General features: G+C 35.7%; 2 protein-coding genes across 2 annotated transcripts in view; both read right to left on the bottom strand.

The window, feature by feature from the left end:
* The window catches only part of mapkapk5 (MAPK activated protein kinase 5), a 29,385-nt gene extending 19,095 nt beyond the window's left edge, over positions 1–10,290 (bottom strand). The window contains exons 1-6 of the mRNA XM_067407867.1: positions 8,990–10,290; positions 5,196–5,269; positions 4,167–4,242; positions 3,847–3,944; positions 3,640–3,748; positions 230–319 (exon numbers count right to left, since the gene is read on the bottom strand). Coding sequence (XP_067263968.1) covers positions 230–319; positions 3,640–3,748; positions 3,847–3,944; positions 4,167–4,242; positions 5,196–5,269; positions 8,990–9,025 — 483 coding nt within the window. The 5' untranslated portion in view covers positions 9,026–10,290. The remainder of the gene's footprint in view (positions 1–229; positions 320–3,639; positions 3,749–3,846; positions 3,945–4,166; positions 4,243–5,195; positions 5,270–8,989) is intronic.
* Positions 10,291–10,567: 277 nt separating this feature from the next.
* Positions 10,568–13,176, bottom strand: part of LOC137034720 (aldehyde dehydrogenase, mitochondrial-like) — a 19,350-nt gene continuing 16,741 nt past the window's right edge. The window contains exons 10-13 of the mRNA XM_067407866.1: positions 12,268–12,432; positions 11,404–11,561; positions 11,167–11,281; positions 10,568–10,923 (exon numbers count right to left, since the gene is read on the bottom strand). Coding sequence (XP_067263967.1) covers positions 10,891–10,923; positions 11,167–11,281; positions 11,404–11,561; positions 12,268–12,432 — 471 coding nt within the window. The 3' untranslated portion in view covers positions 10,568–10,890. The remainder of the gene's footprint in view (positions 10,924–11,166; positions 11,282–11,403; positions 11,562–12,267; positions 12,433–13,176) is intronic.

Here is a 13,176-nt window from a genome sequence, read left to right as displayed (position 1 = left end):
TTGAGAGAGGAAATGTCATTGCTGGCTATGCAGGCCTCACTGAGCCATCGGATTTTATCAAAAATATCTTAATTTGTGTTCTGAAGATGAACGAAGGACTTACGGGTGTGGAATGACATGAGGGTGATTAACTAATGACATTATTTTAATTTTTGAGTGAACTAATCCTTTAATGAATGGAATAAAATGAATTTATGGAATAAAACATTATATGGGATTGAGATCTCACCAGGGAATTATCCTTGAAGAGCAGGTTCTCTGGTTTCAGGTCTCGATGTGCAATATTTAATGAATGACAGTGTTGCAATGCAAGGCTTATCTGTAAAAATGACAGAAGTTTCATAATAAACTATTTCATACAAATACAGGTTAATACAGTTTGGTGCCTTTCAAGTCCCCATTGCAAGATATGATGTTTATAATGTTTCATTCAACTCTATATAATAATTTAAAAAGTCTCCTAAAAAGAATAGGGATTGTTTATAATAATGTAAACAACAATAATAATAGAGTTATTTGAAAAGGCTTAAAAGGCCCATTCAAAACAAGAACAATAACTATATTAGTGTCCACACAACGCTCAATGTTGTATGGTTTATTATAAGTTTTGTCTCGTCTCTTTAAATGCTCAAGCTCTTTAAAGCAGGATAGACTCTGATTGGCTCTCAATGTTTTTGTCGTTCAAATCGATCTGAAAGTGATTTACACTGATATCGTGTAAAATGTGTCGTTATACAGTAGTTGTGGTGTGGACTCTGCTATTCTTTTAAATTTAGAATGATTTTCAAAAATGTATATTTATCTTTATCATTATAGTTGCCTTATATCTTCTGCTTTATTTATATTTTACTTCATTGAGATGTTAGTCATACATGTGGTCAAGCATAGCATGTTTACTCCGTTATGGGGGGAGATGGGGAAAATTAATTTTAAATTGTTATATTACATGTAATCTAAAATGTAATAAGTTGAAAAATTGATCAGCATTACATTAATTAAATTTCATTTACAGCAAGTAATTTTACCAACAAAGATCCCATTTATACCAGGTAATAACACGCATCTGGAATGATGTTCACATATGGAGCTAGTCAGAAATATTTCTGACCACATTACCAATTCATCCTGATGCATCCTGGACAGTAAGACTACATTCAGACTAGGGCTGTCAAATTAAAATTAGAATTTTAAATTTAAAATTTGAATATTCATCAATAATCAGGCAGCCTAATCCGTGGCGCACAAGACACAATGATGATGTAAGAGTTTGCATTTCAATGTTTTTTTAAACCCTAACCAGTTGAACCCACTTGATGTGGCGCTGCTCATCCAAAACACTGCAGAAATAGAGAAGCTCAATGTGGAGAAGATCTTGGTTACATCATAACCAAGCCACTCACACAGAGGGCATTTTCTGCTCTGCTTTTCCACTGTTCAATGTACAAATGTGCTAGACGGACATCTTTGACAGCTGCAATCGCGTCTCGCAACAGAGAGCTGCATGTTTAGAAAGCCATGTAAAGTTAAAAAAGTTCAGCATTTAAAAAACTTGTCGAGACTTTGCATTTTATTTATTTTTTTCCATTCCACTGCATCTTGTGTTTTTGAACACAAAAAAGTACTCTAACCCTAGTTTAATACAAAGAGCCGATCACACAAAGCCATGATGCCATCTTGTCTATATATGTTAATGAAATTATATTTGATATATAAACCTCTTTTAGTATTAGTTATTAGTAATATTTAAATAAGGCCCAAATACGTTTTTTTTATTTTTTTGCTCATATGCGACTCAGATCTGCGTTTTTCATGTAATAGTGTGAACAGCACAAACCACATGGAATCTGATCTTTTTCGATTCTGATTTCATACGTGGTCCTAAATCAGACAAAGGTCTGATGTTTGGCAATGTGACTTTAGTGTGAACAGTCATCGGTAAATCAGTGTCAGAAGATTTGACGCACAGTCCTGTACTGAGACTTCTACGTAGGGCTGCGCGATATATCGCACAATATGAAAAATAACATTGAACTTGAACTCGATTATCGCTTAATCGCTATTCTTAGTGCGAATATGAAATCGCAAAGGCTGCGATTACTTTTTTATGCGCGGCTTGTCAATGAAGTATGACTCCAAATGCTGATCCATCTGAAAGCACTGCGAGTTTGAGTCGCTTATAATGAAAAAGCAACACACGTCAAACTTCAGACACAAGAAGCATTTTATTAACATCTTGTCCAACAAAAGACAACATTTGATAACTTGTTTTTACTCCAAACTCACTTCATAACGACAGTTATAGAGCCCTATGAAATCCATTTTATTTTTTCCAAAATTCCGTTTTTTCCATTTTAATTTTTCTGGATTCCATTTTTTTCTGTTTTATTTATTTTTTGATTCCATTTTAATGGTTAAATTAAATTTTAGCAATCAAAAAGCATGCCTAATTAATTGAATTCTGAAAAACAACAATATTTATTAATTAAATTTATTTTTATGAATTTTAATTTTTTCAGAAGTTCTGTTGTGTATTTAAATTTTTCTGGCAATCAAATGAACACATTTATCTTTTAATCATGAAATTAAACTTTTTTTGTCAAATGTGCTGCACAACAGAGCTTTACTGTTAAAATTAAAACTTGGAAGAAACAGATAGATTATTGTTTAAAAATATATTTTAATAATTTATTGTTAAATTAATTTATCTAAATTCTACTGTACAACAGTAATATGTTTGTCAAGTTAAATCGAACTTTTATTTTGACGGTTTGCCTAGAGCTTTGAGTTTCTCTGTGTTTATGATGGTAGTTTTCTCACACGAAGCGGTTAAAGGTGATAGAGAGGATTTTTTCGTTGACTGAGAATCCAAAGACTGTTACTGAGTTTTTCAAATGAGCGCATGCGTAAGAACAGCCCCCCTCTTTCACAGCTCCCTTCAAAGGATCGCCTCCCAAAAATCGTGCACGAGTATCGGAACATGAGTGTTTACCACCGGCATTCGCTGTGTCGTGTTTTGTGGATTAATTATGTCGGACTCACCGCAGGTAACTCATAATCTGCAGTTGTTACTCCTGTCTCCTGACAAAAACACTGCATGCAGCGCCTGTGGAGTGTGGAAAGTTACTGGAGCGCAGCCGCGCACGTCTCTCACAAGGAACGTAACGGCAGTGATTGACAAGCCAGAGGGCCAATCGTTTACGCAATGATCGCGTAAACGATTGGCTGATATTTTTAAGGCCCTACCTCGTGCACAGGTGATGTATATTAATATTATTACTTTCAGTGCACCTAATAAATAGTCTTTTATCCGTTAGTAAAGACAGTTTCAAGTAATATTGCAAAAAATTTATAAAACAAAACATCCTCTTTAGCACCTTTAAATGCTGATGAAGTGACTTTCAGAGCAGCTCTGGAGATTTGTGCGTTCATATAGTGAGGCGACAGAGGACGAAAACACCGCGAGCGTCGCACGTGCCTCACCGTGTGTGCGCCTCCGCGCGAGTGTGTGTGAGGCAGTGTGAGGTCAATGAACTGCGCTTCCGCATCATTCGTTTCGGAGGAACACAGGCATGCAGGATTCATGTTTAAATAGTCTTTTTAAGGTTTAATATTCACAAACAATAGTCTATAACGCCGTACCTGTTTCGTGACCTGGCTGGCCATCTTCTCTGTAAAGTGCTTGTGCTGGCTGATTCTGTGGAACAACTCACCGCCTTCCATCATTTCCATGACAATCAGTAACCTTGCCCTATCAGAAAGAGGTACAGAAAACAGATTATTTATATTTTTAGGTAGTTGTACAGTCTTAAGACAGTGTTTCTACTGATCTATGTTGGACTCCACTACCTTGGACTGGACTCATGAGGAAACTGTACACTGTTGGCATACACCTCCATTATTTTAACAATGTTGGTGTGAGAGGCACACATCATATGAAGCCGAACCTGCAAATTAAATCACAGCAGTGAATTTAAAGCTGCACTTGGAGATGTTCAGAGAAATTTCAACTTCACAGCCTCTGCTGGAGACAGACGGATGCTGTTATTAAACGGGTAGTTCACCCTAAAATGAAAATCAAGTCTTACATTACTCTAAAATCTCTAACACTGAAAGAAAGACAAGTTCCTCAAATAAAAGAAATCCAATCATGCACATCAACTCAGTACCTCATTGCGTGCTTTGGGTCTGTCAATCAAGATCTTCAGGGCAAACCGTTCTTGCGTCGACTTCTTTACACACACCCTGAAAACAGCAATACATCTGTTCATGTCTCAACTCTGTAAAGCCTGACTTTTTATACTTTTTTTAAACTAAACACTTTAGTGAATCCTTTAGCTTAGACAACATAAAAAAATAAGTAAGTTTGCAAAAAAGTTTTATTTGTTTTTTGAGTATCAAATTTGGCTCATAATTTATAATACAGTGAGAATTTGGAGCTCATAGTTGAGGAGGATTAAGGCCAAAACGGAACAGAAATTTGCAATTTGGTGCAGCTGCTGATATTTATATGGCCAAAAATTAAGATTAAATTTTGTAATTTAAATACCGCAACAGTATAGCAGACTACTTGCATAAAATGCATATAAATATCAGTCATCACTCTAGATCTGCCAATAATATGTCTGAATAAGATGGTATTTAAATGCTTAGATTTATAATCAAAGCTCTGTAGTTTTTAAATACTGCAATACAATGATGATTAAGAGATGAACAAATAAACCTTAATTAAGCCTGATGATCATATTTAAGACTCACAAATGAACATGATTTTTCTAAAAAATTATGAATAATAAAGAAAAAATAAGTTGCTTCAGTCCAATAAATTTTCATCTTAAAACATTACTTACAATATAAAAGTTATTTTTACATTTCATAAAAATCTGTAAAGATTTCACAGCAAAAGAGAATCACAAGCTGAAGATGGACATTTTTATATTTAGCAGAATGCTAGTTCTCAGAGACGCACTAATTAAAACACTGTTTCAGGCAATGATTTCAGTCCAAAACTATTTTGGCTCAATTTAAAAATTGCTGAAGTTAGGAAATTTCAGCGCATCACTACTACATTTAATATGACATGCAAACCGGCCTTATTTTTTCAACCCTGTCAGTTTTCTTTCTGACAATAATCCCAATTCAATAGAAGCATGAAATCTATCATATTATTTGAATGTACTCATGATGAAAAGTTATACCTCACAGGACCACTGATCCCAGCTCCCAGCTTCTGTGTCCAGTTGATGTTATACTCTTCCAGGATGGAAGTTTCCTATAGCAAGAATATACAGAGCATTTGGGAACAGTTCGATTCACTCCACCAACATTACTTAAACAGTACATATAATTATTATTACACATTAATGTAAACTTGATTATTTTGCCTTAAGTACATGTTACAGTGTTTTTTATATATATATATATTTATATATATTTATATTATAGATTAGATAGATATAGATAGATAGATAGATAGATAGATAGATAGATAGATAGATAGATAGATAGATAGATAGATAGATAGATAGATAGATAGATAGATAGATAGATAGATAGATAGATAGATAGATAGATAGATAGATAGATAGATAGATGCACTGGAATGTAAGTTTAAATAATGTTTGTTGTATGTAAATGCATGTTTCTATGTTATTCTTTTCAGTTATTTGTTGGATATGGGCCTAAGGGTCTGAAATAAATACATAAATGAAATATATTGTGATTCTCAATTTAAAAGAATCTAGCCTCTCAGCACTTAATTGTATAACACTAACAATGACAAGAAATTACAGAAAATACAAATATTAAAGACTAACTGGACAGTTGAAATAAATGTTGTAAGCCCATATTAAACAAGGATTATGTGGCGTTTAGAGTGTAAAAACAATCCTCTGCAGGCATGTTATAAATCATAAAGAACATTAAGTGTACAATTCAATACATTATGTATTGTTTTGTTCAATTAAACCATACGATTACTTGTTTTTCATACTTTACTTGAATCAATTATTATTGTGTTATTGCCATTATATATTTATTTTAAGCCATATGTGTTAGTGAATGTGTTTTGTTGTTTAAGCACCTTTATAATGATCGAGTTAGCAGTTGAGCTATATGCGCGCGCCATATTTGATTACGCCGCGGTCAGGTGAATAGATCTGTCGGATTTACACTTGAATTCTTCCACTTCTTTCAAAATACACGGATGGATACGTGCCCGGTGAATTGTTGGGAGAAGAACAGGGTAAACTTTATAGACCCCTTTGGAGCAGACGTCACAATTACGTCACTTGCAGCTGTGCGCGCATAGTGGTTGCTGAAAAATAGCGGTAGCAAGTGGAGGAAAATGTGCAAAATCCACAGAAAAAGAGAAAATGTTTTGTTGTGCCTCTGGATGTTGGAATCGGAATGCAAAAAATATAGTCTTCATTTTTAAAGAAAACCATCATTGAAAACATCCTCTGAAGCTAAACGTAGACGTTTCACAGACTGGACTGATGACACCTGCAAGGATTGCTCTAAGTTACTATTAAAGCAGGAATTTGATGTAAACAGTAAGTCTACATAATAGTTCAGAGGACATACATACATAGCAGTTACAGCATGAAATAATAATTAAACCTATAACATTTTACATAGATAACTTTTAAAGAGTCACAATTTTGACTTTTTTTTTCTTGCATTTGCGTGTTTATTACTCCCAGTTCGGACTTTGAGATTATTTCAGAATTCTGAGGGGAAAAAAGTCAGAATTGCGGGATTCAATTCAGAAAAGACAGAATAACGAGTATATTTCACAATTCTGTTTTTCTTTGTAAGAAATGTGAGATATAAACTCGAAATTAATTTTTTTTTATTTCATGGCTTCCATAGACTGCTCAACTGTCATTTTCAGCAACCAGGTAGGCTCCGGCCACAAAAAAACATCATCGCTGTTTGGGTTTGGGTTAAAATTGGTCTAAAGTTGCTTGCCTTACAGTATGTATCTGATATGAATAGAACATGTTGTCTAATTATAATGGAAAGGATTATTACTGAGGCTTCCATAGACCAGGGGCGGAGCCAGGGGGTGATCGAACATGGCCACCCCGCTCACAATTGCTGTTTCTGTCTACTTTTTTTGTTGACAAGAATTGCGTTTATTTAAACGCAGAGCCGCCTCTTTAAGACCCCGAAAAATGGGAGACTTTTCAGACGCGCACTCCAACTTCGCCTCAGCGCCAGGAGCAAGTCAAACACGCGCGGAAACGATACAGGTGCCGAATGAGCTTCGGCAGAACAACGGTGAACGGCGAACATTATATATATCTATAGCTTACGTAAATGTTTCTCAGCTGGTGACCACGCACTTTTCAATCACGCGCAAATATGGTGCGCTGTACTCACTATAAATGCAACGTCGTAGTTTTGTCGTCAATTAAGTCATGAAATAACAAAAAGCGATTAAAGCTGCGTTAAAACTGCATGCATGTAGGCCTATATATGCGTCACATGGCTCTGGACTGAAATATTCTGCTATGTGAGATCACAATATAAGGCACAAGCTTATATGTAATTTTTTTAAATAAATGTGAGAACTGTGCATTTGTACTAGAAGATGCTAATTTTGCGTTGATTTATAAAGTACAAATAAAAATGTATCACATTTAAGTGTATCAGAAAATGGGAATTCAAAAGAGAACATTTTTTTTCTATGTAGGCCTACTAAGTTTAATTTTAAGTATGATAGAACTGTTGCAATTATTTATTTTGACAATACAGAAAGTTAAACATTTAGTGTTTACTTTTTTTGGTTACTTTTCGAAACAGACAAACTCAGAATTGTTGAAGAGTTAATTGATTATAGATAAAATTCAATGAAGGCTGAATAATCTTTGAAGTACAGTATGTAGTTATCGTCTCATCCATGGAGATGCAACATTGAAAAACAAGCTATTGGGGGTTCTGAGAACCAGAAGTGACTGAAGTTTAAATTTAGCTATAGTGTGTAACCTCTTTATAAATATTCCTGCAAGCGAGGAATGGATTAAAAAAAGAAGAAGAAAAAAAAAGGTCAAATCCACTCAGCATTCCATGATCTTAATTAATATAAGTAGGCTAAAAACTAACTGTATTCATTTGTGTTGTAGGCACAGTCTAGTACATTATAATCAGACTAATTTTTATGTTGAAATAATGAAGATTTCTGTGCCACCCCAGACTGGTTGCTGGCCCCTGCCTGGCCACCCCAATGAAAAAATCCTGGCTATCAGTGTATATTTTACAAACTCTCAATGTATCGTTACTAGTACTTGTGTATTTAAATATCTGAAATCTAAAAGAAACATCATGTGACTGAAACACTGAATAGCTGTCATAAATGTCATGGGGGGGGGGGGGGGGTCTGGCGCGATTACTCGAGGAATCGTACTCGATTATTAAAATAATCGTTAGCTACAGCCCTAGTGTGTATATAATGTACTAGTTCATTGTAAGTAATGCAATCATCAATACATCCATGTGTGGTGTGTCTAATGTAGCTGTAAAGACAAAGATATTCTGACGTCACACAGCGGGCGCGCGCGAGTGTATTCATATCGATTCATATAAAGGTACGCGTGAACGCGAGCGCCATCGTGCGTCTCAAATATGCAGTGCAGTGAAAATGACCTCAGACGACATCAAAATAAATACTGTAATATTCTGTCATACTAGAACACAGTGTTCATCTGGTTACTAGGCTGACAGTTTTGTTCATTTAATGTTTTCCTTAGTGGAATCTTTAAGAAAATATACACAAACAATTTGTTTTTAACTTAAACTGAAATTTCATGTCAATGATGTGATTTATTTTTGTTAGTAGAGATGTGTGACAAGCAGGACAATGTACAGACAGCAAACTTTCTGTGGGCAGCAGAACTCGTTCTTTAAGTTAATGGAAACAGTGTTAATAGAAGTTACAGAAATGTAAAGACTTAACTGTTTACTTTTGTTGATGAATTGGAAAGCTTACCTTGATGAACCTGTCCACGCTGGAGTCCTCGGACATGATGTTGGTCGTGATCTTCTCTTTTTAGCTTCGACAGCTCGATCATGAGCGATCTCACCCTAATCTCGATGATGAACGAACTCCACTAAGCGCTAAGAAGCCAGGTCAGGTACACTTTCCATGCTGTCCGATGAACTTTTGAACACCATCGCTTTTGTGCTCGAAAGGCATTAAATGTAAGCCACTGTCAAACTCCACCAGACATGAAGACGAGGCTAAGCGCGTCCGGCTAACATCTCACACGCGCTTCACGGGCTAAAGTAGCCCAGACCAGCCAACACAGACACGGCTGTTCCTCCAAACACTAACTACACTGATGTTGACAACTGAGCCACTAAACCGATGAAGGACAAAAAGAGGTAATGTCTTTAAGAAGCAGCTAGCTATGTAGCTCGCGTTCACAGCAGATGCTAACTCTCGCTCTCATCGCGTCACGCGCGCGTCCTGTGTCTCTGCTGGCCTGTCCGGGGTTCAGCGATCAACAGTGTTTGGACCAGCACCATAGACACCGAATACTGTCCGAGGATTGTTTGCTAAGGTGCTAGTGCTACCTTTGATCCACAGCTGAGGAAGATTGTTCTTCTGTATTACACGCCACATTCTGCCAGCAGCGCTCCAGGCGCATTCCGCCACCTACCGGCGAGGAGCGACATCAAAACAAACCCAGCCTGCAACATCCACGAACATTTCCACAAAAGCACAAAACGCTGTTTACAGTGGGAAAAGGTTCTTTATATTTTTAAAATGTTCTCCCTACTATGAAAAATGTTCTATGGGGATCCAAAAATGGCATCGATGCCCCTTTTGGAACTAAAAAAAAAAAAAAACAAATAAAAAAAATAAATAACCCTAACCCTAAAATAACACATTTTTAATACAAGTCTATTTGTATAATTTTCTGTTAAAAATTCAATAATTATGATGTGTTTGGTAGTGTCTAGATTAGTTTCATATTTCCTGATCAACAGATTCTAAACACAATTAAAAGTACAAAATCACAAATAAATATAATGAGATGCACAAATAAATTAACAAAAACATCAAATGGGATTTGCCTGTACTATAGTAACGTCATGGTACCAAATGATTAGATATTAGATATCCATCTATTAACGTGAAAAACAGACACCTCTAAGAATACACCAGTTTTACCATATTTACCAGATGAAGGAGAGAATGCAAACATTGTGTTGAGTATTTCTAAAATAAATAAATTAATAAAAATTAAAGCATTGTGAGCCATTTGTATATTGTATGTGTAACACTGAATACTGGTAAAGTTGAGCTTACAGACAATTACTGATACAAACAGGCTGATATTGGTTTGCAAAGTATAAACAATTTCTACTTCCTGTATGCCACTATTGAAATAAAAACTGTAAAAATGAAGAAATATAACAGCCAATACTCTTTTTCAGGTAGGCGATCTCCTAAATAAATAATTTAATCAATGGCTTGACTAGATTATTCTGCAAAATCACAGAGACTGTTCAATTTTTATTTTCTTCTGTATGTTATTACAAAGAATATTATCAGAAAAGGACAAATATTTATGTGCATTAAGAAAAATGAACAAATGAATAATAACAAATTGGAGCATTTATTACACAAATCATCTCATTCATGCAAATAATTGTGGTGATTAGGCCATCTATATAATGCTGGAATTAAACAGAATAAAATCAACACAATACAGATTTTCTCTTCTTTTTTCCAGGCGGATAATCGTAACTTCTGTAACTTATCATCACTGTTAGAAAACGTATATGTATTATTTTCAGTGCACATTACTTGTGTTTATGGAATCAGAGTAATGTAGATTTCAATAATGTCTGGCACACGCTTCTTTAAATGAATTCCTCCATTTATGAATTTTTCTGAGGAACCTTAATTGTAACCTGTGAAGGAAAAAAAATCGAGTGCATGGTTAATGACAGCTGCAATACACAGATCGTTGCCCAAATATACATCTAAAACACGTACAAATAAACAGTAAATATATAAGCATATCTTAACCTACTTGACATCTTGTAATCGCTTTGGGCAAATGAAGATCATAATACAGATAAAAGTATGACAGTTAAAGTTTACAATAATGAGTTCATCCTGCATAATGAGTGTTTCTGATGGGAAAACCTTACCGTTTTGACCTCGGTGTAGTTGTCCAGTCCGTACTGTCCTAACTCACGACCGATGCCTGACGCCTTGTAGCCTCCGAAGGGAGCCTGAGCTCCGAACACGTCATAACAATTAATCCTGATCAAATCGAACGACAAGCACAAGCACATGTGAACACGTTTCACTGCAGCATGAGGTCTGATATTCCAATATCCAAGGTATCCATTTTCCTGAAATAATGAAGCAGCTCTCACGCTCACCACACAGTGCCGGCGCGCAGGCCGTTGGATATGTAATGGGCCTTGTCAAGGTTCTGGGTGAAAACAGCAGCTGCAAGGCCATATTTGCTGTCGTTGGCTCTCTCGATCACTTCTTCTAAAGATTTAAACTTCAGAATTTGCATTACAGGTCCAAAGATCTGACAGCAAAGAAAGGGAATAGCATGTTATATATTTTACTGGATGTAAATCTGAGAGTAAAATAAAACAAATACAATTCATGAATAAATATGGAAATATATGTATATATAATTTATGTTTAGAATGTATCACGGGAAGATAAACAATGTGAAATGGTGTTTTATGTTCATTCTTTAGGGAAAACTTGTTAACATTAGTTAACATGAACTGACCACTTCTAAAGCATTTATTAATCTTAGTGTTTCAACATTTATTAATTCATTAAAATCAAAAGTTGCTTTAATTATTTGTATTTTAATTACTTAATGGACCAGAGCTAACATTAACTAACAATGTATATTTTGTATGTTTTTTTGCACAAGCATGTATTTTTGCATATGATCAGAATATCCCGAAAGGTTGGCTGGATTTCTTAATCTCAACCATTCAAGTCATCTAATGTATTTAGTTAATTATTTCAATCATGACAACTCTCTGAATAGTTTTAGCATGTTATTGAATATGGCAGTGTTAATGTTTTTGGTCATGTCAGAATAGATCTGCTGCTGCTGACAGACACACATGTGATCATAAATACACACGCATCAGTCCTGCAGCAGACAGGTGGAGGGTTCAGAGGAGCTCTGAACTGAGAGCTGCAAATCCTGATCTTTGAAATGCGTGTCCCTTTCCTTAGTAATGCGTTAAAAGTTTATCTACACACACCTCCTCCCGAGCAATCGTCATGTCATCCTTAACATCCCCGAAGACAGTAGGCTGGATGAAGTAACCGCGGTCAGCCGCCGCCCCGCCGCCGCACATGAGCTTGGCGCCCTCACGCTTCCCACTGCTGATGTAGCCGAGGATCTTCTGGAACTGTTCCTCGTCGACCTTTCAGGAAGAGAAGAAATACTAATGGATGCAATATCACAGAACTGTTGATTGAGTGATTCAGAAATGTTACATTTATGTTCTTTAAAGATGCTTTCACACCAAAGCAACCCACAATACAGTGCATTTAATGTTAGCTGCAGTTATCAGGATGGGTAACTGAAAGCACCTAATGGCATGAAGAAACCCACAACTGTTACAACAGGGTGATACACGACTACACTGCGGCATTATCCAAGTACTTGTCAATAGTTGAACACAAAATATTAATTTGACATTTTCATTATCTCAAAATGAAGTAAACTGTTGCCCCGTTCTATTTCTGATGAACTCCATGATTTAAATGTAATACAATAGGATTTTCCTGCTGAAAAAAAAACACTGTATACAAAGAACAACCAAATTAATGTAAGAAAATAAGAAGTCAATGGGATATCCTCACACACACACACACATTCATATACACAAACATAAACACACACACACATTCATATACACAAACACACACACACACACACACACACACACACACATTCATATACACAAACACACACACACACACACACACACACACACACATTCATATACACAAACACACACACACACACACACACATTCATATACACAAACACACACACACACACACACATTCATATACACAAACACACACACACATTCATATACACAAACACACACACACACACACACATTCATATACACAAACACACACACACACACACACAC

This window comes from Chanodichthys erythropterus, chromosome 13 (assembly GCF_024489055.1).
Source record: "Chanodichthys erythropterus isolate Z2021 chromosome 13, ASM2448905v1, whole genome shotgun sequence".
NCBI classification, from domain to species: domain Eukaryota; kingdom Metazoa; phylum Chordata; class Actinopteri; order Cypriniformes; family Xenocyprididae; genus Chanodichthys; species Chanodichthys erythropterus.
This window is presented reverse-complemented; position numbering and strand designations above follow the sequence as displayed.